The sequence below is a fragment of the Podarcis cretensis genome, assembly GCF_951804945.1.
Source record: "Podarcis cretensis genome assembly, chromosome: 11".
NCBI lineage: Eukaryota > Metazoa > Chordata > Lepidosauria > Squamata > Lacertidae > Podarcis > Podarcis cretensis.
This window is the reverse complement of record NC_137180.1, coordinates 52,183,156-52,207,959: the sequence shown is the minus strand read 5'-3', so window position 1 is coordinate 52,207,959 and position 24,804 is coordinate 52,183,156. Positions and strand designations below refer to the sequence as shown.

At 41.3% G+C, this 24,804-nt stretch overlaps 1 protein-coding gene across 1 annotated transcript in view; it reads left to right on the top strand.

Moving 5' to 3' along the window:
- Window positions 1–24,804, top strand: part of WDR7 (WD repeat domain 7) — a 226,909-nt gene that overhangs the window by 7,330 nt on the left and 194,775 nt on the right. Inside the window, exons 2-11 of the mRNA XM_079994680.1 lie at window positions 11,450–11,620; window positions 14,100–14,206; window positions 15,449–15,527; window positions 16,496–16,670; window positions 16,774–16,850; window positions 18,405–18,524; window positions 19,783–19,928; window positions 21,424–21,538; window positions 22,025–22,166; window positions 24,428–24,676. Coding sequence (XP_079850806.1) covers window positions 11,462–11,620; window positions 14,100–14,206; window positions 15,449–15,527; window positions 16,496–16,670; window positions 16,774–16,850; window positions 18,405–18,524; window positions 19,783–19,928; window positions 21,424–21,538; window positions 22,025–22,166; window positions 24,428–24,676 — 1,369 coding nt within the window. The 5' untranslated portion in view covers window positions 11,450–11,461. The remainder of the gene's footprint in view (window positions 1–11,449; window positions 11,621–14,099; window positions 14,207–15,448; window positions 15,528–16,495; window positions 16,671–16,773; window positions 16,851–18,404; window positions 18,525–19,782; window positions 19,929–21,423; window positions 21,539–22,024; window positions 22,167–24,427; window positions 24,677–24,804) is intronic.

The window sequence follows — 24,804 nt, the reverse complement described above, 5'->3', positions numbered from 1 at the left end:
TGGGGGCGTCTTATACACGGAAAAATACGGTAATTTTCTTTAGCACTTGAAAACTGTAAACCACCTTGGGTGCTTTGGCAGAAAGGTGATCTATAAATGCAATAAATTAATAAATACAATGCCAGATATGAACATGATTCCATTTGTCTTTTGCCCCACTCCTCCTCTCATCCTTTGTCCTTTTATATGCCTCTGACATCGCTGAATATATAGTATGGGCTGACCACACAGTAATGCTCTATGGAAATCAGAGAGAACAGATTGAACACAACAGACGATATAAAAACCAAAAAGCTGTGCAAAGTGCTGCAGCTATACTTTGTGTGTGTAAATTTTTAATAAACTTTTTCAAACGTTTTCACAATAACCTTCAAATCAACTACATTGTTTCATAAGTTGACTTCCCTGCCTCACCTCCACAGTGTTTTTACTCAAACATTTTCTACTGCATTATTTCTTTATGTATCACAAAAAGTTTCTCTATTGCAATTGTTTTGTCATTTTTCTTCTGCTGCTTTTATCTCGAGTCCTGCCCGCAATTTCATTTCACTGCAAAAATTTTTAATAGCCCATGAAAGGCCTCCATTCTTCTATGAAAAGTTTGTCGTCTCTCAATTTTGCTTTCAGTTTTGCCATTTCTGCATTGCTTTCAAAAGCCGCTCCTCCTTTGTTGGAACCTTCCCTTCTTTCCATTTCTGTGCATGTTTTGAGATTACAATTCCCATCATCCCTGACCACTGGTCCTGCTAGCTAGGGATCATGGGAGTTGTAGGCCAAAAACATCTGGAGGGCAGAGGTTGAGGAAGCCTGTTCTAGTTCCTGTTGTCATATGCAGAGTGAGGATTTTCTTTGGAACATCTGTCCCTATTACACCTGTAAGGAAAGGAAGATGAAGCAAAGCGAGTTAAAATTTATTGCTATCTCATTTCCTCCTAAGGAAGCTTTGGTTTTGTTGACAAAGGAGTCAACTGGTTTCATTTTCTAAACCAGGGTATCCGCTTAGTTTTGGGAGCTGCATCAGTCCCCACCACTTCCATATATTCAGTGAGAAGTTCATGTGTACCTGTATTTTTCGCTCTATAAGACGCACCAGACCATAAGACGCACCTAGTTTTTGGAGGAGGAAAACAAGAAAAAATATTCTGAATCTCAGAAGCCAGAACAGCAAGAGGGATCAATCCCTCTTGCTGTTCTGGCTTCTGTGATAGCTGCACAGCCTGCATTCACTCCATAAGACGCACACACATTTCCCCTTAGTTTTTAGGAGGGAAAAAGTGAGTCTTATAGAGCAAAAAATACGGTAATTTAACTTACATCCAAGGTTTCCACTGTGTGCCTTTCTAATGAAAACAAAGGGAGTTATTTTAATGTTTATTATAAGTTGTATAACTTGCAAAGATCTAAGTTCTTGCACGTTTGGAAAGTCTTAAATCCTTCGCAATTTAGTTTTTGCATTGTTTGAAAAAGATTAAGTTTGCAACTATTGGAAGCCTGAGATACTGCAGGCTGATGAGCCTGCTAGAAGGAAGGCATATGAATGCACAGATGAGTTAATGTTTGTGTTTATTGGCACATTATCAGAGTTCTTTCCCTCAGCTGTGTTGAGGGATTACCCTTATAAGTAGTGGCATAGCTAATTTTCCAGGTCAGTTCAATCTTTGGCCCTCCTGCGGATAATGATAGCCTGATTACTGATCGTTGATGTGGATTGGTCTCCATGGCAACTAGGTCTGAAACTGCCTCCTTAATTTCCTAAAAGCCCTCAAACAACCAGGCTCAGAATAGTGATTTGGATTTTTATTTGCAGCACTTTGTCAAAACCAAATAATGTTCAAATCCATTAAATACAAGTGCATTGAGTATGTGGGGCATTCATGCCTTCAATTTGGCCCTTTTTTCCTCAGCTCGCCCAGCAGAAGTTCCTAATAAATACAGCAAAAAAATTTTTTTTTGGTCAACATGCATTTCTTCCCAGATAATCTTCTGGTACTTAAAAATTACCAGAGAACTCAACCATTTTCCTCCTAAACTTTTTTGAATATAAAGGGCACAGTGGACACAACAATTATCTTCAATAGCGATATAAATAAAGCTGAATGTTTCTGAATCCTCCTGTTGCCACCAGAATGGAGCACAATTGCTGCAAAACCGGCTCTAATCATTTGTCTCCACACCAGCTCATTTGGGCTTTGCAGGATTCCAAGCTTAATTCTACAGCTATTGATTTTTCAATACAGTTCTCTCTCTCTCTTTCTCTCTTTCCATACTTTAATACAAGCCTTTACCTGTAGGAAAATATAAGCGATACTGAGATTTCCTCTCAAATATAAAGCTATAATCTTGGATATTATTTATTGTGATGATGGTATTATTGTGTATTTATCCTAATTTCCAAGGATATGACTATTTGTAGTAGATAACACCATGTGATAAGTTCCCATGGAGCTGTGTTGTGTGGGGCTTAAGTACCAGATTAATCTTACTATTCTGAGTGCCATTTGCACTCTTGTTCTAAAACTTTTATCACTTGCTTTATGTGTGTACTTATGGTTCATCAGTTGAGGTCAAGGTGCAGTTGAGTCTCCTTCCAGGCCCCAAAATACCTTGGCTCGACTCTTGAGGTGCAGTGCAGTGGGTGTTCAGATCCTAAAACCTTTATTTGTTGGCTCGTTGGTTTTAAGGCTGCTATGTGACATACAGTGGCACCTCAGGTTAAGAACTTAATTCGTTCTGGAGGTCCGTTCTTAACCTGAAACTGTTCTTAACCTGAAGCACCACTTTAGCTAATGGGGCCTCCTGCTGCTGCTGTGCCACCGCTATGCGATTTCTGTTCTCATCCTGAAGCAAAGCTCTTAACCCGAGGTACTATTTCTGGGTTAGCGGAGTCTGTAACCAGAAGCGTATGTAACATGAAGCGCGTGTAACCCGAGGTACCACTGTACAGTCCATTAGGATCAACTGAGCTGAACCTTGCATCACACTTCAAAATGCAGATTTGAGTCATGGCTTGAGCATACAGGGGTATAATTTAGTCTTCTCCAATCACCACCTAGGGCTTGTTTGCTTTAAACAATTACCATTTAAACAAATTAATAATGAATAAAGCTTTAACATTTATTTTGCCCCTTTGTATGCTATCAAATTACAGTTTATGTAAGTAGCTTTTAGTGTATTCAGACCTGGCTTTTGCCCTTAATTTCATCTCATTTAAAAAAGTCTCAGTTTTGCTCTTCATTCCCTTCCTTTCAACCTTTTGGTATCTAAACTTTCCCATTGGCAATTACATAGGCCGCATGTCACCAGGCCAGAACCATAGAATTATAGAGTTGGAAGGGACCGCAAAGGTCATGTGGTCCAACCCCCTGAAATGCTGGAATCTTTTGCTCAATGGAGGGCTCGAAGCTACAACCCTGAGATTAAGAGTTTCATGCTCTAGTGACTGAGCCATCCCTTGAAGCTGGGAACTAGGATTAATTAGGCACAAAAATTAGCAAGAAGAATGATAAATAGGGGCTATACAGTGCTACAGTGGTGCCCCGCAAGACGAATGCCTCGCAAGACGGAAAACTCGCTAGACGAAAGGGTTTTCCGTTTTGGAGGTGCTTCGCAAAACGAATTTCCTATGTTCTTGCTTCGCAAGACGAAAATGTATTGCAAGTTCCTGCGGGTTTTTTTTCCTCCCCCCCCCCTTTTCTAAGCCGCTTATCCACTAAGCCGCTAAAAGCCGCTAAACCACTAATAGCGCTAATCCGCTAAGCCGTCAATGGACTTGCTTCGCAAGACGAAAAAACCGCTAGACGAAGAGACTCGCGGAACGGATTCCTTTCGTCTTGCGAAGCACCACTGTACCTTTAGTTGTGGACACAATCTGTTCTGGGGTGCCGTTCACACCCATAAAAGTCCGCAACTACAAGTGAAACTCAGAAAATTAGAATATCGTGGAAAAGTTCATTTATTTCAGTAATTCAACTTAAAAGGTGAAACTAATAGATGAGATAGACTCATGACATGCAAAGTGAGATATGTCAAGCCTTTATTTGTTGTAATTGTGATGTTCATGGCGTACAGCTGATGAAAACCCCAAATTAACAACCTCAGAAAATTAGAATATTAAATGAAATTAGCAAAACAAGGACTGCAAATAGAGCAATATTGGACCTCTGAGAAGTAGAAGCATGCACATGTACTCAGTACTTGGTTTGGGCCCCTTTTGCATCAATTAGTGCCTCAATGCGGCGTGGCATGGATGTTATCAGCTTGTGGCACAACTGAGGAGTTATGGAAGACCAGGAAGCTGAGTACATGTGCATATATGCAAATAAAGGCTTGACATATCTCGCTTTGCATGTCATGAGTCTATCTCATATATTAGTTTCACCTTTTAAGTTGAATTACTGAAATAAATGAACTTTTCCACAATATTCTAATTTTCTGAGTTTCACCTGTAGAGCAGCGCTTCTGCACAAGCACGGAGCGCGATAGAGCACTTTTACGCATGTGCGAAGCATGCAGAACGCTTCTGCGCATGCCGCATGGCGAAACCCGGAAGTATATACTTCTGGGGTTGCTGCGTTTGCAACCTGAAAATCCGCAACATGAAGCAAACGCAACTAGAGGTATGACTGTATATATATTTAATATTCCAGGCACTTTGAATCACTCTGTGAATCTATTTGGTCCTTTTCCTTCTTGTCCTTGGATTCTTCTTTGCTTGTGGTTCCTAGAGTTGAATATATGCTCCACCTTTCTTTCCTTTAGTTACACTTCTGGAGGGCTGAACAGTTATTTTCTTGCTTTGTTAAAGTCCAAGTTTTATGTACTGCGAATGCATTCCACAGGTAGGAGGATAACATATGGAATCAGGGACTGGGTAAAAGTGGCTTATAGGTTTTTTAAAAAAGGTAAAAGACCCCTGGACGGTTAAGTCCAGTCAAAGGCGACTATGGGGTTGCGGCGCTCATCGCGCTTTCAGGCCGAGGGAGCCGACATTTGTCCACAGACAGCTTTCCGGATCATGTGGCCAGCATGACTAAACCACTTCTGGCGCAATAGGACACCAGAGCGCAAGGAAACACCATTTACCTTCCTGCTGCAGCGGTACCTATTTATCTACTTGCACTGGTGTGCTTTTAAACTGCTAGGTTGGCAGGAGCTGGAACAGAGCAACGGGAGCTCACTCCGTCACGGGGATTCGAATCGCCGACCTTCCAATTGGCAAGCCCAAGAGGCTCAGTGGTTTGCACCACAGCGCCACCCGCATGGATAAAACTGGAGGTGATTGTTGTAGGAACTGGGGAGGTAAATGCATCACTAGAATTTTACTTACAACAATCCCCCTAACTCTGTGACGTTATATTGTGACATGAGGATTCAGGGTGGGGCTACTTAGATAGGAGTACACTTGAAATCTCAGAGGTTGGAATCTCTAGGGCCAGTTGAAGCTTCTACTTACTTGAATGGTGTTCCCAGGTGTATCCTTCCCCCCCTCCAATATAAAGTGAATAGCTGCCATTCATTCACTTGAGGGTGACATTTCCCTGATACAGTATTTCAAGCCCTGCTGAAGGTATTCACATTGGAGTGCTGTGTCTCTTTAGCACAGAGAAATTTTGCTCACTCCCCCTAATCCTGGTAATCTGCAAGAATGATAGGCATTGTATTAGTTTATATATATATATATATATATATATATATATACACACACACACACACACACACACACGTGTGTGTGTGTGTGTGTGTGTGTGTGTGTGTGTGTGTGTGTTAGCTGGCTGAACAAAAAGCTTTTCACTTGCAGGGGCAGAAATGTGTTTATATGACACTGATAGTAATTAGACTTTGGTGAGAGGTCAGAGGGGCAAGATCCACATAGCATTTCCGGGAAAAAGGGATGTTTTTAGTTACCCCATCTGTTTATAATAAAAAATAGTTTTCTTTCCTTTTTGTTGTATAACCGTTAACCTTCCTTTATTAAAATTTTCCTTAAAACCATTTCCCCCCCACCCTGCTCTAGGGAGAGACAAATTGCCCTCATTCAAGAAGTAAGCAACCTATCGACAAGGTTTGGCATAGTGCTCACAGTTGTAGTTCCTGTTGTCATATTTAGTGAAAGAATTAAGTAAGGGAGTGCACACTGATTGTGTAAATGAGAAACAAAGCAGGCTTTCGCTGAAGCCTGGAGAGCAAGAGGGGTCGGTGCGCACCGACCCCTCTCACTCTCCAGGCTTTGCGCAGATCTCCGCAAGCCATGGGAGCCTGCGCTGGGCTCCTGCAGCTTGCGGAGAGTTGCTTGAATGTCGAAAGTTGGGCGCGCTGAGCTCAGTGCACCCAGGCTTCGCGCAGCTCTCCACAAGGTGCGGGAGCCCGGCGCCGGGCTCCCACGGCTTGCGGAGAGTTGCCTGTTCTGGGGGCTGGGATCGGGGGAAGCTCGGGCTTCCCCCGCCCCAGCCCCGTGCCGGGGGGGGGGGGAATAAAAATTTTCTCCCAAAAAAACTAGGTGCGCCTTATGGGACGGTGCGTCCTATAGGGCGAAAAATACGGTAATTGACCTAACGTAGTCATGTTTTTTAATTTCAGCGGGTCTTCTCTAAGTCGTTTGGAGCGATCGTGACTGTGTTATTTTGTGTCTGTGGAAATTTACAGAGGAAACTATAAATAAAAACAATGAAAAGACTAATATGCTGCTGAAAAAAGCTTGGAAGGCTTAAAGCTTTTTACAGACTCAGTGAGAGTTGGATCGAGTTTTCTTTTAGCAGAACAGAGTGTTCGGACCTTCTGAAGGTCCTGAGAAAATGATTTCTTAATGATATATTTTCAGATTCTCCAGGCCGAGGGTTGGGGATCAGCACCAGTCCTGCAGAAAATATGTGCTTCAGAGTATAATTATTCATAGCCCGAAAGCTTCAGGACTGTTTGTTAGCAGATTAATATGTTTGTGACTGTACTTTTCCATCATTGATGTGAAAATATTGATTTTTTTCACTGAGATATATTTGGTATTCTAAATGTACTGTTAAAGAAGCCTGCACTGTTCCAACCGACCAGCCCTATCCTCTGTCAAAATGAACTTGCACTTCTTGAAAATGAAGATAGTACTAAAAGCGTTCAGGTCCCGTGCTAAAAAAACGAAAGGAAACAGGTAGTTGTAGAAACAACATTCTTTCTTTGACTAGATTTAATATTTCCTTTCTGAAAGCTTGGTGTTGGTTGATTTTTATGCAGATGTTTACAGTGGCTTATTGGTCCTGTTCATTATGGTATTCCATAATTTTGTGCAATTCTATGCCGAAATGTGTTTGATAACTTCCATGTATCCTGAGTTCTACATGGACAGATGTAATGAAGTTTATAATGTTGTATGAATGAAGGAAGAGTGATATTAAATTCATTACCTTAAATGTGTTTTGGGAAAGTCACAGAAGGGCAGTATTTTAATTTTTTGGAAAGCTGAATATATTGATGTTTGCCTCTTAATTTAAAGAAGTAATCTGTTTTTTTATGAATATATATTGTAATTTTATTAGGCAGAAATAAATAAATAAATTGAGGAAATGTGTACCTTTTTCAGTTGTGTACTTACTCAGTGCTGCAGTAGTGCATAGATATCTTGAGCACCCTAAAACAGGGTGCTATGAAATTAGAAATATGCTCAGTTCTGTGCATGTCTAGTACCTTAAGTGTATTGGTGTTTTATTCTGTACAAATAATACCTGCAGATCATCATTTTGGGACCATTGCCCACTTTCGGTATAATACTCTACATATCTCCTCACAATTGAGTCCCATGTAGGTGAATATACTGTGTGATTGCAGCCTTGAAGCTGATTCTTGTTTTGTGTGTTTTGCCCTGCTATCTGTCCAGATTGTGTGGTTCTTCGTATGTGATTGGTTTAAACATGTTTTATGCCAAAGGGAAGATGTGTAGTTTAGATAACAGAGGTTGATGTAAACAGAAGTTGTTCAGAGGACTGAAATAAACTGGCAAACTTTGAATAAGCTATATTCAAAATTTATTGACTTTAAACACTATCAGAGCAGTTGCAGCACAGCACATGAAGGAGGTACAAAACTTTTTGTATTGCAGAAGGAAGAAAACATGGCCATTTTGAAGCAGAAAATAATTTTGGTAGTCCAGCTAGTCCACCAACTTAAGTAACAAAAATTCCCTTGGAATTTTGTTGGATATTTGTCTTCTGGCTCATGACATTTTCAGGTCTTGTCTGAATTACTTCATAGAGAGGCTGAGGTATTGCAGTGTGCTTTGGTGCGATTAACAAACCCTGTTCTTGCAAATTTTAGTCCAGCTGCCAGTAACACTAACAAATAAATGGCTTTAGGTGACCGAAAATTTTGGAAGGTGGTTTAGCGTGATAAACTTTGGGTGTCTGATTTGTATGTGGGGTCAGGGCGTGTGAGGGTTAGGAAGAGGACCTAGATTGTCACAGGGCAGGGCCGGCCCTCCAGTGAGGCAAGTTGAGGCAGCTGCCTCGGGGGACAGAAACCTCAGAGGCAGCACCTGCTGCATCACCCAAGTAAGCGAGGTTTCGGCGGGTAATGGGTGGTGTGGCAGCATCTTCGTGTTTCTCTTCAGGTTGCGAAATGGGATGGGCTGCCCCTGTCAGGACTCAGAAGGCAAAGCCTTTTCTGAAAAGATAGTCTTTTCAGAATCTGTCTGAGGATTAAGGTGAAAGTGAAGGCTGGGGAGCCAAACTGAAGCCTGTTCCACAAAGGCAGTGGGACAGGTGGAGACTGGGAACTGGGGGAGGCTTTCAGGGACAGAGAAATTTGCACGGGCAAATTATAGCTGGGGAGGGGAAATTGATGGAAATGTAGGATGGAAACCAGTGCTGGATTTACGTAGAAGCTAAACAAGCTATAGCTTAGGGCCCTACTCTCTTGGGGGCCCCCAAAAAAATTAAAGAAAAAACAACTGGGTGTACATTTCCAAAATATAAGATAAAAAACAAATAAAATAAAACCTACATACAGCAACAGTGTTTTGTGTTCTGTAGGCTCCTGTGATGTAAGTCATGAGCCCTGTCTGCTCGCCTGCTCCCTAAAATACCACTGGTTTGCTCATTTCTATATGCAGTCATACCTCAGTTTACAGATCCTTCAGGTTGCATTTTTTTGGGTTATGGACCCGCTGAAACCCGGAAGTACCAGAACAAACGGGTTACTTCCGGGTTTTGGGGGTCACGCATGCTCAGAAGCGCTAAATTGTGCTTTGCACATGTGCCAAAGTGCTGAATTGCAACCCGTGCGTGCGCAGATGCGCCGCTGCCGGTTGCAAACGTGCATCCCGCACGGATCACATTCGCAAGCCGAGCGTCCACTGTATAGGGTGCCTGCATTCTAAATGGACTGGTTGCACGGCAACATGCGCAAATGGCTTTAGATACCTATTAGGTCCATAAATTACCATACAGCATACATTCAACACAAAAAACAGTGACAATTTGTTGTTGACAAAGGACAGCTAGACATATAAAGGGCCCCATTACCTTCTGTAGCGTAGGGCCTCATCAAACCTAAATCAAGCCCTGGTAGGAACCAGTTGCAGTTTTGAGCATTGCCAAGAGCCAGCAAATGTTCTTGGTCACCAGGAAGCTTGTGGCTTTTGATAGGGAGAAGGACGGCTACTTATTTGTCTGTGGCAGATGATCCTGATGGCATGGTCAGTTATGTCAGACAGGGTCATATCTGATAGTGCAGCCTGCCCAAAGCAATAGGTACGACGCTGTGATATAAGCCAAATTTGTATTGACTTGTACAGTGTGTGTTGATCTGCTTGGATGTCCTGTGCCCTTATATAATAATTGTTGGCTGCATTAAGAATTACTCTGTGTAATGATTTAGAGTAAGAGGGACCATTGTGGTGTTAATCTTAAATAATGAGATACAGGAAAACCCGCTAGACAAAAGGGTTTTCCGTTTTGGAGGCGCTTCGCAAAACGAATTTCCCTATGGGCTTGCTTCGCAAGACGAAATGTCTTGCGAGTTCCTGCGGGTTTTTCCCCCCTTTCCCCCCCTTTTCCTAAGCCACTAAGCTGCTTATCAGCTGATCCGCTGATAAGCCGCTTATCAGCTGATCCGCTAAAAGCCGCTAAACCGCTGATAGCGCTAATCTGCGAAGCTGTCAATGGGCTTGCTTCGCAAGACGAAAAAACCGCTATACGAAGAGCCTCACGGAACGGATTAATTTCGTCTTGCGAGGCACCACTGTAATCTTAAAGACAGGTAGGTGGAAGCTGCTTCATCTTCCCTTGGAAAGGTCACATTTTGCTGTGTAATTTTCCTATGGCAGCACAAATAAAGTATTTTTTAAAGGTTTTTTTGTTTTGATGGCATACCAAATTCGCTGTTTACCATTGAAGTGATGATGCATTGAAGGGTGAAATAATAGCCAGCTGTTGTCTCTCTTCCTGAAGCACAGGCTCTGTGTGTACTGCGAAAAACCCAGAGAAAATCACAAAAAGGGAGGCCAATATTTGCCCCACAAACTTAAAGTACAAATGCCAATATTGCAAGACGTCACTTACCTCCTACTTCCTATGACTATTTTTTATTTAATTGTAAGAAAACCATTTTTAAAATAGTGTGCAGACTTTTATCAAATAGAATCCAAATATTTGTTTAAAAAAAATCTTCAGAAAGCATTCAGTTGTAACAGATGTAACAAAAAAAACCAGTCTATGTGTATATGGTCATTTTTTGGTAATTGTTTTTGGTTCATATCCTGAAGATTTATTTTTTATTTTTACTCTATATCTGCCGGGGTCTTTCTTTGATTTTAGAATGCAAAATGCAATGGATGCATGACTTCCTCTCTACAAATGCAGTTCGTACAGTTGTGTTGGTCTGTATCTATGGCTCAGTCTTAGTGTGATGTGCAGATGAGGCCTCTGTGTATGCTCGGTATCGTTTGGAGAAAGAAACTGAACATCATCTTACTTGACTCGAGAACTTCTGAAATATTTATTTCCCAATGATGATTTCTCTTGGGCCACAGCTGATAATAGACAACATGCACTTGCTTTTCCCTAAATGACTGGTGGAGAAGCAAGGCATCAGTACATTAACACACGAGTTTCTTTAATTAAATATTGAAGAACCCTTCATTACAAACTCAATGTTGAGTATTCCACTGCCCGTCTCTAGGTAACCTTAACTCATTTGGAATTTTGCTGGGTGAATAAAAAAGTTAAAGAGCTTTCAAACAGGTTTTTGTGTGTGTGTGTTTTTGGTGGCACATGCAATGGTATTGAATCGAGATGCATTTCTGTAGAACGCTCTTTGATGTTTAAATGCATCACATATCTTACTTATCTCAATGCTAATAAAATTAGTTGGGTTGTTCTTTACTTTTGGAATCGAAATAAGAAGCCATTTTGGCATGTAAAGTAGTATATCAGTTAATCACCATCATTTTGCATATTGCATTTACAGGTGTGATACCATAATGGCAGGCAACAGTTTGGTCCTTCCAATTGTGCTATGGGGACGCAAAGCTCCCACTCACTGCGTATCGGCCATCCTACTAATGGATGATGTGTCAATGATTGTAACCGGATGCCATGATGGACAGATATGTCTCTGGGACCTCTCTTCAGATCTGGAGGTAAGTTAACTATGCACTATACGATGTCTTTCACGATGCCTAGGTTTGTTTAGATGTAATTAATGCTGTTTTGCAGAAACACAATTTAAACACATTTCTGAACATTTATAATCAGATTTGAGTGTGTGTCTGGTAACCTACAGATAAGGCATAGTTACGGTATGCATGTGTCTTCCAAAGCAAAACCTTGCTGCTTGAGCTGATGCATAACAATCAATATATATTATTGATATTCATAGGGTTGCTTTTGTAGGAGAGAGTGTTGATTTTTTTTTATCATTAGCATGGAAAATCAATGAATTCTGCTGGAAAGCGGCTCTGTCGGGTTCTCCCTTCCCCCTGACCTTTTGGAGGTCAATCTGCTAGATCAATTTAACATGAATAACTAATGCAGATGCTGAACCTGGGAATGCATTGTCTCTTGTAAACAATTCTGCTTGTAAAACTGCACTCCTCGTCCGCTTGTGTTTTTTTTTGGTTTGTGGTATAGTTAGGTGGTGGTGGTATTTGCAGTAAGCCTCTAAAGATCGTGCAGGCTTGAATGCCAAATAAATAAACTAGAAGCTGAAGTTCACATCTTCTGTATGTCATGCCATGTTCTTTGTTCTCTTTATGAGGGTGAGCTTTCGAAGCTAATTGCATGTCTGTTGCACATACATAGAAAAAGACCAGAAGCAATGGAACTTTCAGTTGTTTGAATGATTAATGGTAGCTTAAACAAGCAATCTGCTCTGTGAAGTTCCAGTAACTTTTAAAATAAAACGTTTAGAAAGGCACATAGCAGCTGATTTGGCCAAGGTAACACCACTTGCAGCTCCTGGGTGCCATTTAAAACCAGAGACACTCATTTTTAAGTGATCTGTGTTTTTTTAAAAAAATGATATTTATTCAAATTTTAAAGGTTACAAAGAGAAACAAAAAAAAAGAAAAGAAAACAATGCATAAAAACAAGTCACATCAAAGAAAAAATGAAAAAGAAAAACAGATAAAAAAGGAGAGAAAAAATACATACAATCAAAAAACAAAACAAATCAAACCTTTACATAACTTTCTTTCTTTAGCTTATTTCCTTGACCTCCTCACACCTCCCCTCTATGTATTCTAGTTCAGTTAAATATTTCAGCAAGTCCTTCATCTTTTAAGTGATCTGTTTTAAAGCAAATAGTGCTAGGCAATTCTGAAGTGAAAGCAGCAATACAAGGCAGTGTGTTTGTGCTGGAATATTTTATGGTTCTCTGCCAGTGAAAGGTGTGTGCTCCTGACCTGGGATACCTTATGCATGTGAAGCAAAGCTGTGGAATGCAACAGCAAAAACTTTCCCATACAAATTGGATAAAAGGCATCAACTTGCATAAATTGTAAACTGGTTCTGTATGCAAAGAAAACTCTTAAATGTGGACTGGTCTTGCTGAGAAAGCAAGCCATTGGCCACAAAGTGTGAGATCAATCGTTTGGTATTATGAACAGCAGGCACTTACAGGAATAACTACCTGACGTTTAGAAGACATCTGAAGGCAGCCCCTGTTTAGGGAAGTTTTTAATGACTGATGTTTTAATGTATTTTTAATCCTTTGTTGGAAGCCGCCCAGAGTGGCTGGGGAAATCCAGCCAGATGGGTGGGGTATAAATAATAAATTATTATTATTATTATTATTATTATTATTATTATTATTAATCCAGGAACAGAAATTCTTAGATTTAACTACTGAAAGCCTCCTTGTTTTCATCTAAAAGAATGGCTTCCATTTCATTGAATGTGTCATTAAGACTCAACAGCTTAAGCATAACAGAATTTAAGAGGCTGCCTCTTTCTTTGTCTCATTACAAAATCTGAGAACCACCAAGAGCACCAACAAGGGTGCACAAAGAAGCAGTCTTAATGGCTGCCCTCATGTTGTAGAACACCTATTGCCAGCTTGCTAAAGTCACAGCCTGAGCAACTTTCAGAAGTCTTGCAGGACCTTCTGCTTTGGCCATCAGAACCCAGAGTTAAGGATGGGGGAGCAGTAGTGCATCTAGGTCATTTGAGACTTTGGGCTGTATCCAGTGTTCTCTGTCCACTGGCGCAAGGCGTCCTGCAGTAGCAGATGGGCGACTTTTAATGTTATGTAACAGAAGAATCCAATGCAGCAGTTGCACTAGCAGAAACTGGTTGCGCAACAGATTGAGTGATCTAACCCGGGAGATGGAGGCAGTAGAAGAACCTTTGTTTTCTTTTTGCTACTTCACTGCAAATAAAATAGTTGTGCTTTACAGCATTATAATGTTTTTTTAAAAAATAAAATGCTTGTATCCTGTGCACACTCTTGTGCAAGGCATTGTAAAGGCTTTGGCTTTTACGGAGAGCCACCACCTTGTCTGACCAGCAGTTGGCAAAGTACTTTCTCCATACCTATGGTAACTTTTGATTCAGTGATCAAGCTCGGCAATTCAGGTGCTTTCTCGTTAATTCTGAATACATTTGTTTCTCTGATCCCAGATAAATCCTAGAGCCCTGCTGTTTGGTCACACAGCTTCAGTTACTTGTTTGTCCAAGGCCAGTGCTTCGTCCGAGAAGCAGTATATAGTGAGTGCATCAGAAAGTGGGTAAGTATAGCTCCTTCCCACCCATGTGATTGATTTCTCAATTTTTCATTCTCTTGAAATATTCACTGTTGTGTAGCATCATAGCCTCCTTGCAACCCATGGTGCAAAGGGTCATGAGCACTCATTGAACCTTTGCCCTTCCTTCTCCTTTCATCAGAAGGAGATGTCAAGAGATCAACTAAGAGATTCAAGGTTGTGGCCAACTGAGCCCTTTGTGCACGCAGAACAACTTCCCAAGGCACATCAAAGTTTCCGCTGGTTTGCTTCCTTCCGTCCCCACTCACAGCACCCCTAAAATCTACTACAGAGATTTTGGGAGACCCCAGAGCAGATTTGAGGCTGCGCTAAGAGGAGAGGGAGGGTGGTTGGCATCCTTCTATCTCAAGAGACGAAAGAGTGTACCTCTGGGAGTGAAGTCCAAACTGCTGTGTTAGTCCAGGACACAAGCCTGGGCAGTGTGCCTGGACGTCCTGGGCTGCCCAGACGACAAGACCCCCCCCCCCTCGGCCTTGCTGATACGGTCCAAAGGAAAGCAGAACAATACATTTGGCACCAGCTTGGCTGCAGGAGTTGCCGGAAGGAGGCATACAAGACTCCATCCATCCATCCGTCATAGAGACTCCACTCCAAATTTGTGTAGGGTTTACTCCTGAGCCCTTTCTTTTCCCAAAGATATCCTGTAAGGCAGTGGAGGTTTAAGATGAGAGTTTTCCTTCTCCTATATGGACTCTGTTCCCAGGTGGATGTTCCCCATCTGCCACTCATTTCCCTCTACAGCATGTGCAGAAACTGCCTTCTTCACTGTTGGACCCACTATTGGGCCTGTCCTCTCAATCTGCCAGACATACAGGGGAAATCCTTCTCCTGTATGTTTGAGAGCCATCAGATATCCTCACCTGGTTTAGCTGGCCATCCCAAGGTGGGGTCGCTGTTACCGGCTGACAGCTTCTAGGAGCCACAGGCGAGAGCTGAGTACAGGTGGGGACCAAACGTGGACAAACTGCCCCAGAAGGACCACGGTGTGTCCCCACCAGAGGTACAACCCTAACATGCTATTGCATTTGCTAAAGTCATTCTGTGCAGACCTGCAGGTATAGGGCAGAATGCAAATTCAATAAATATAACAACAACAACAACAACAACAACAACAACAACAACAACAACAACATTAGTTGGATACAGTCATTGGTTCATGTGAATGCAGGAGGATGATTGGTTAATTGTCCTTTCTGTGTTGTTTAGGGAGATGTGCCTCTGGGATGTGAATGATGGAAGATGCATTGAATTTACTAAATTAGCCTGCACACATACTGGTATACAGGTAAATGATTTATAAATAAAAGCCGTAACTGGTTTTGTGTGATACTGCCTATATAGGCTTTCCTATAACTGCTTTTTAAGCTAACAAAGTTTACAGGAACTCAGTTACCAGTTTTCATACAAGTACAACACATCAGAGGGTTGAGTTTTTTTGCATTGTGAAACATGTGCACTGTTAATGATGTGTTAGAAAAACTGGCAAAAATATAAGTTGAGTACACTTACATTCTGTGAGGGGTAACTGGAACCAGTTTTTCTGCCTTTTAGTACCAGCTGGAGTGTAGAAATGATAATTGGCAAGATGTTTCTGTGGTCTGTTATTAGTTTAGTAAATTCCATTATTAGTTGATGTGTGGTATTTTGCAACAAGAATGAATGGTAATACGGGAATTACGAAGCTAAATAAATGCCCACTTCCTGTAATATAGTGCAACATATAAGCACAGGTTGTTGCTGTGAAGTGCACGGCACCAAGCTTATATTGCTGACCTTTGAAGAACTTGTTCAGCGTTGATTTCTGGTATTCTTTTAATTATATGTAATGTAATGTTAGCACACAGCGTTTCAGAGTTGAAGTTGTTGTGAAAGTGGCAGTACCTGCAGCCGTGCACAAGCTTAATGGTCAGCAGGGAGGTGAATGCTAATGCTAATAATAATAATAATAATAATAGCATTTTTGCTGGGAATTGTGTAATGTGTTTCCCAAGCACAATGCACCCACTGGTTTTGTTAAGAACAAAGCTCCCACTAGCAGAGCAACTGTTGTTTGAGTGGGCTACTGCAATTGGTTACCACCCATAGTTTTTTATTATGGGATGCTTTTTAAAATAAAAATAAAAATCTGATCTTATACAAAAATAGATTGCACCTATGGTCTGAAAGCAGATTCTGCATTGTGGATCAAGCACACACATCCAGATTTATAAAGTTTCTGATATCTTTCTTTCCCCCCAATTTTTAAATATTCAGTTCTATCAGTTCACAATTGGAACCCAGCGCGAAGGGAGACTGTTGTGTCACGGCCACTACCCAGAAATTCTTGTCGTAGATGCTACCAGCCTTGAAGTTCTTTATTCCTTGGTGTCAAAGATTTCTCCTGACTGGATCAGCTCGATGAGTGTTATTCGATCTCACAGAACACAAGGTTAGCCCGTGGTTGATTCTTACTTTTCAGGAACTTTCTCTGCAACCATTAAGAAACAATGTTTGGTGTACAGGTCTTGATGGTCTGTCTTTATTTTCCATAGAGGATACTGTTGTGGCCGTTTCAGTGACTGGCATTCTGAAAGTGTGGATCGTAACTTCTGAAGTAAATCACATGCAGGTAAAGAGAAACAGACCCAGATTCATGCCGATAGTCTTTCTTCTTCCAGAATTGGCTTTATTAGTCAGTCTGGCTTATCGCCAAAAATGATCAACAGTAACTTTTGCTGTGCTCCCATTACAAATATAGACTTATTTTCATAAATGCTTCTATTTCTGCTCTGGACAGATGGTGTTTAAAATCTGCTTGCTTAAGGGCTTTTTCTTATGACATGTTTACTATGCCTTGACTTAGTCTGATACAGTACGTGCAGATAGAGAATGTCTAGTTTTTAACATATAAACACACACACACACAAATATATATATATATATATATATATATATATATATATATATATATATATAAAGTTAAAAGACGCCTGCTTCTTGGGAGAAGGGCAATGACAGGCCTAGACAGCATCTTGAGAAGTAGAGACATCACCTTGCCAACAAAGGTCCGTATAGTTAAAGCTATGGTTTTCCCAGTAGTGATGTATGGAAGTGAGAGCTGGACCATAAAGAAGGCTGATCGCCGAAGAATTGATGCTTTTGAATTATGGTGCTGGAGGAGACTCTTGAGAGTCCCATGGACTGCAAGAAGATCAAACCTCTCCATTCTGAAGGAAATCAGCCCTGAGTGCTCACTGGAAGGACAGATTGTGAAGCTGAGGCTCCAGTACTTTGGCCACCTCATGAGAAGAGAAGACTCCCTGGAGAAGACCCTGATGTTGGGAAAGATGGAGGGCACAAGGAGAAGGGGGCGACAGAGGACGAGATGGTTGGATAGTGTTTTCGAGGTTACCAGCATGAGTCTGACCAAGCTGCGGGGGGCAGTGGAGGACAGGAGTGCCTGGCGTTCTCTGGTCCATGGGGTCACGAAGAATCGGACACGACTAAACGACTAAACAACAACAAATATATACCTTTTCCTGGTTTTGTTCCTTCCTTTTGGAAAAGGTGGATTAATACATATTTCTTCCTTAGTTTCATGACCTATCACCAGTGTTGCTTGTTTAGCATTTCAGCCACTTTGAGAAAGGGGAATCTCTGTTTCTAAGGCTCAAACATAATTTACTACTTCAGCAAGTGAATGCAAGATGTAGCCATCATGCTACATGAAAATTGCTTACTGAAGCTGAAGGCGAGTATGTCCCCCAGCTAATTCTTGAAAGGAAGTTATGGTTGGATCCAGACTTTGTCTCTGCAGGTAAACAGTGTGAGAAGTGGTTCTGGGGCCTGCAGGTGGAGAAAGAATTATCTAAACTCCCCATGTCCTGTACCCCCAAAGCCAGTGGGATCACTTCACTGGATGAAATTCCTTCTGTGGACAGAAGGAACTTTTAATCCATGGAAGGCAAGGTCTGGATCCAGCCCAATATGAGTTTAAAATCAGTTCCTCTCAAGCTAAGTTTTAAAGCTACAAAAAAGTTCGTGTGGCAGGAAAAACCAATAAGAAAAAAAGAACAATCTGATTAGTTGTATTAATTATAGGAGTGCAAAGGAGGAGTTGAGGAATTTAATGTATTGGAGATCATTGCATGAGTGACTGAAATGCTTTTCTCTCTCTTTATAGGATACAGAGCCAATCTTTGAAGAGGAGTCTAAACCAATTTACTGTCAAAACTGCCAAAGTATTTCTTTCTGTGCATTTACCCAAAGATCACTTTTGGTAGTTTGTTCTAAATACTGGAGGGTAAGGATAACCAGTTAAGTAAAAGCTGGATTTTCTTTATTCTGCAAGCTACAACTACTGTCAGTGAGACACGTATGCAAGGAAGCTTAGGATAGTCAGATTATAAATCAATTGGATTTTGATTTCATCAAACACATAATCTCTCCAGTGCATGTGAGCTCACCCTGTTGCTGATGTGTTGCCTTTGTTTTATAATATTACAGGCTTTATTCAAATGCTAAGGTAAATTTTGATGCAGGAGTGGTAAACCTATGGCTTGGATCCGGCCCACCAGGCTGCTTCAAGTACCAGCAAAATTGGGTATCTGTTTACTTTGGAAATGTGCCCTTTCTCCCTCTGGTCCAGCACCATTTTTAGGAGGTTTTAGTTTTCAGAAAGCAGTGGTGCTTTAATAGAGGGACAAAAAGTGCCTTTCCAGAGTAAGCATAAGGCTGTTCTTAGTGATGAGCTGGGAAGAGAAGTCTTCCGTTCTTTGCCGTGTGCTGCAATTGGGAGGAAAACTGCTGTCTCTGTGACCATTTGTGATTTCAAGAGGGTGGGGTTCTTAAGTTGGGACACAGAGAAAGAGTTCTATTTCTCTCTCTCAGGCAGGGGTGGACAGGGAATGTGTGTTGTGCTGGCATGCATCCCTCAGAGGATTCCCTAACCATGAATGCGACCCTAAGGCTGAAAGAAAGTTAGCCATCCCTACTTTAATAAAATTACTAAGATACCCAGTATGACCTTTGCTTTCCCAGGTTTTTTTCTTACAAAAAGGAAAAGGGGAAAGAATTGCTTCTAGTATGGATTATACAATATTTGCAGTCCTTTGTCTACTATGTAGGGAGTTCCTCTTGTGCCTTCTCTGATGGCTTTCAGACACAAAGCTAAAACATTCATTTTCCACCAGGCTTTTGACCCACTGAGCCGAAAAGTTTTACAAATCCCTTTATTTATGTCTCTCCATTGACTGTGACCTTTTTTTATCTAGTGTTTTAAAGATAATTTGTATCTTAAAAGATGTGTTCTGTCTTGGTCAGTTTGTCTTTAAATGGAAAGATGGGATATAGATCTTTTAATAAACAAAATATTTCTTTTAGTTACTAGTAAGATCAGCTGGAGTCAATTACAGTTCATTCTATATTTAGGGGATGCATTTTTAATTTGTTCCCTTTGTATCTAAAAAGTACAGGGAGTTGCTGAGTTCTCAACTATCCAACTACAGGGCAGAATTTACGATACAGTGATGGGTTTTTTGTTATGTGATTATTTTCTTTAGGTGTTTGATGCTGGTGATTATTCCCTGTTATGCTCAGTCCCCAGTGAGAATGGGCAGACATGGACAGGTGGCGATTTTGTATCAGCGGACAAAGTAATCATATGGACAGAAGATGGTCAAAGTCTTATCTATAAACTGCCAGCCAGGTACACAGGGACAAAGGGTTTCACTTTTAAACGTTTCATTTAAATCAGGGGTCAGCAAGCTTTTTTAGCAGGGGGCCGGACTATATTTTGAAAAAAATAAATGAACGAATTCCTATGCCCCACAAATAACCCAGAGATGCATTTTAAATAAAAGCACACATTCTACTCATGTAAAAACACCAGGCAGGCCCCACAAATAACCCAGAGATGCATTTTAAATAAAAGGACATATTCTATTCATGTAAAAACACGCTGATTCCCAGACTGCCCACGGGCCAGATTTAGAAGGCGATTGGGCCGGATCCGGCCCCCAGGCCTTAGTTTGCCTACCCATGATTTAAAGAGACTTTCCTCCATGCTGTTGGTTTAGAACAAAAATGGGTGATGTTAACAAGCAATACCAAAGCATGGTCGGATCTTGGCTTCTTTAAACTAAATTGTGGCTGGGAAATACCACAGTTCCCTCACTTTGGAAATTGTGGGGAACTGCGGTTAGTTCTAAAGCGGAAGGTTTCGAACTCGTTGCATGTGGGACGGGAGGGGTAGGGTAATTGGGCACGCTTTCCTCTGCAATGCTAAATGAAGGTTGAATGTAAATGGAATTTACAATTAAAAGACTGAAAGACGCAAGAAGTTCATACTGTCTATATGTTTGTATTCATGAAGGCTCTGCCTTGCTCAGTGAAACATACGGACTGCTCTCAGTTATACCCCACAGCCAAGATAAGGCTTTCTGATTCAGTGGAGTCTTCTGTTAACAGAAGTAGGGAAGGAGATATTTTTCCTGATTTTCCCCTATGCCTTACTACATGTATTCTAAAGGGTTGGGGGAACTGTTTGAGAACTAAATAAAAAAATTCCTTCCAGTAGCACCTTAAAAATTCCTTCCAGTAGCACCTTAAAGACCAGTAGCACCTTAAATACACTGTGTGTATCTGAAGAAGTGTGCATGCACACAAAAGCTCATACCAAGAACTAACTTAGTTGGTCTTTAAGGTGCTACTGGAAGGATTTTTTTAATTTTGTTTTGACTATGGCAGACCAACACGGCTACCTATCTGTAACTGTTTGAGAACTGTTTAGTAATTAGCAAGGAGGGCTGCAAGAGAGAGGGGGGAATTTGTAAAAAATACATCTCCCTACCCACCACTTTTTAGCTCTTTGAAGCCTCTGCTGGGGGAACACGATTGGATGCAACACTATGTGATTAGCCTCTGTGGATTCTTTTGGCATAAAATGACAGGGACAAGCATTCTGTGCGAGAAGTTGGCCAGTTAAATAAGTGTAAGAACCTGGAGGAGGTTCTACAGACCATTCCACCTCTGAGCCACTGATGTCGACCTAGTAGGTCAAACTAGATCCTGAAGCAAATGGAGGAGCCTCAGCTCATACCTAGCTGTGTAGCCTGCGACCAATACATGTACACTGAAGCTGTGAGATTAAGCTTGTTATGTTTTGCCGTCTTTATATGCGTATGTGTGGCTCTCCTCCGCAGTTGCTTGCCAGCTAGTGATTCATTTCGCAGTGATGTTGGAAAAGTTGTTGAAAATCTAAATCCCCCTCAACTCCACTGTGTTGTGGACAGAGCAGTGGAGAAATCAGATAAACAGGTAAGACTTTCTTTGGGTTGCTTCAGTATTCACAGCAAGGGGGCTTGTTAATTAAATGCTGTGTGGACAGTCTTGCAATGAACATATTGAAACTGACTTTCCCAGCCTCAAGTCCCTTATGGCCTCTGCTGACTGGAAGGGTCTGTCTAAGCCAGGGTTTCCCCAAACTGTTTTTGGACTACAATTCCCATCCCTGACCACTGGTCCTGCTAGCTAAGGATGATGGGAGTTGTAGTCCAGAAAACCAACTGGAACCGGATGTTTTGGAAACTCCAATCTAAGCGCTCAGGTGTGGCTTTCCCCAACCCATTCTACCTTAAATTGTTTAACTGCAGATGCTGAGAATCATACCTGAGACCTCCATGTATTCATCAAGAGCTGTGTAAAACTGGGATTCTGATGCTCAAGGTTGCCCTCTAGTTCTTCCTTTTTCTCTGAGATCACACTGATGCCTCTTTCTTTTCTTTTTTCTTTTTCTTTTTGCAGTTATTAATCTGCCCTCCTGTGACTCGGTTCTTCTACGGCCGCAGAGAGTGCTTTCACAAACTGCTTATTCAGGGAGACTCCTCAGGGAGGCTCAGCATTTGGAGTATCCCAAATTCGCTTGACCATCCAAGTGTGACAGAAGGTAGCTACTTTGCAATTTACTTTTGCACGCATCTTCAGCGCAGACATTTCCCTTTACAGTGGTACCTCGGGTTAAGTACATAATTCGTTCTGGAGGTCCGTTCTTAACCTGAAACTGTTCTTAACCTGAAGCAATATTTTAGCTAATGGGGCCTCCTGCTGCCGCCATGCCGGAGCACGATTTCTGTTCTCATCCTGAAGCAAAGTTCTTAACCTGAAGCACTATTTCTGGGTTAGTGGAGTCTGTAACATGAAGCGTATGTAACCTGAAGTGTATGTAACCCGAGGTACCACTGTATAAGAATGGTGCTCATTTCTGTAAAATCTAGCAAGTCTCTTAAAATCCCAGAAAAGCTTCGGCATGCATTGTCGCCATCCCCGTGGGAGTCTGTCGCTAGATTCCCCTGCTCACAATTTAATTGCTCATCCTCTCTGTTTCAGTTACAAAGCAATTCATAAAAACCAAGCTCTAAAAGAATGGCTGTGTTTAGGCAGTTGTAATGTCTTGTCAAGACAAAATAAAAAAATTCCTTCCAGTAGCACCTTAAAGACCAACTAAGTTAGTTCTAGGTATGAGCTTTCGTGTGCATGCACACTTCTTCAGATACCTGAAGAAGAAGTATCTGAAGAAGTGTGCATGCACACGAAAGCTCATACCTAGAACTAACTTAGTTGGTCTTTAAGGTGCTACTGGAAGGAATTTTTTTATTTTGTCTTGACTATGGCAGACCAACACGGCTACCTATCTGTAACTGTAATGTCTTGTGACACTTAAGACCTGAAAAAAGGAAGATTCTGGCATGAACATAATCTCTTGTGAGATGTTATTTGAAAATCACTCCTATTGAAAATAAGTATTCTTCATCAGATGTGCAAAGTAAGAAATCTGTCAGGTGAAATACATGCAGGCAGGCGTGGTGAGAATAAAGGATAGAAACACATCCTGAAATGAAGGGTAGCATACACGAGAAAGGCACGTTGATGAAGAAGTAATTAAACTTTATTCTAATAAGCCTTTCTGAGGTGTAACAATGAGTTTTGAATTTTCAAGATTAAAAAATCAGCCTCTCTTTCATGGTAATCTAATGTTAGTATGAACTTGGGTCTGCAATATTTAGCCTGTTTTATAGGTTAGATTAAGTTATAGATGAATAGCTTGATTTAAAAAGGTCACTCCAATTAATCAGGCCATAGAGGAGTTGTTTTAGAAAACCCACCTTAGTCTTAATAGGGGAGCTCTTTGCAAAAACATATCGGAAGAAGCATTCTAATGTTGTGCGAAAGGGAAGGCATATAGGAGGACAGTGTCCGCGATGACTTTTGCAGTCATTATCTAAAATAATGTGCCTTTTTCTTCACAGTTGTTTTTTCGTGTACAAATGTATGCAGATTTAATAGATTAAATTCCAAATGATGAATTGATTAAGATTTATTTAATCAGAGCACAATTGTAATCGTAGATCACAGTGTTCTGCCTCCTACTTTCCCTAGCCAGCATCTCTCTTTTAAAGTGTGGTGGGGGTGATATATATGTGTGTGTGTGTTTCAGGTTTCCCCACAGCTCTCTGGAGTAGATTGGGCAGGGGGGTTGTGTTGGGAGGGGAAAGGAATAACTCTTGCACAGGCAGAAGTCCTTGTGCTAAGGACTTCATTGGTGCTAAGGACTTCATTGGATACACTAGAGATAGAAAGGCCTGGGGGAAAACTGAAAAAATGGGGGGGGGGGAGACCCAGGTTTTTCCAGTTTTTCCCAATGAAGTTTTTTTTCCAGAAAAAAACACACACAAAAACAATTTGATATAGTTTGAATATTCCACACACTTCTTTTCCAATTTTGACTATGGAAAAAATCTGGATTTCCCCCCATTTTTTCTGGGTTTTTTTCCAGTCCTTCCCATCTCTAGGTACTATCAAATAGGTCCACTCTGAGTATTACAATATTGTTTGTTTTGATTTTACTAAATCTTCAAAATAATCCCACCAACACGGCTAGCCCGGAAATATTTTTACTAGGGCACTTGCCTTTACATACCAATATTGGTAACCTGCAGCATCAAAGAAGGGAAGAAGTTCCAGTTCGTGAATAATTTCCCAGATTTGTCACCAATATGTGATCCTTACTTACTGTGGACAGCCAGGCATGGGCCGTTTCCAAACACAGTTTTGTAAGGGTTAGCTTAACTGAAAAGCATTGAGAAAACTTGTACTTCTAAAGCACTTTATTCTGAGCATTTCGTTTTATTCCTTTGTTTTTAAAAGCAGGATTGAAAGTGACAACTTCCACTTCCCTGCAAGAAGCGTTCACCAAACTTGCTCCTCGTCCGGCTGGAATTATAGATCAGCTGAGCTTCATGCCCAATAGCGATGAGCCGCTTAAAGTGACGGCAAGTGTATATATCCCTGCGCATGGACGTCTGGTTTGCGGCCGTGAAGATGGAAGCATTATTATTGTACCAGCAACTCAAACCGCTATAGTTCAGCTCCTGCAAGATGAGCACGTGCGCAGAAGGGGTGTGTGAGCAATCGTTTAAAAGTGCCTTGAAATGTGGTGTTGAAGCATTTTATTTGCTCTGCTGGTATTTGAAGAGGGCATTGCAATGTAGTGGTACTTCTTTTTTAGGGGTGTCTTCCTGCATCTG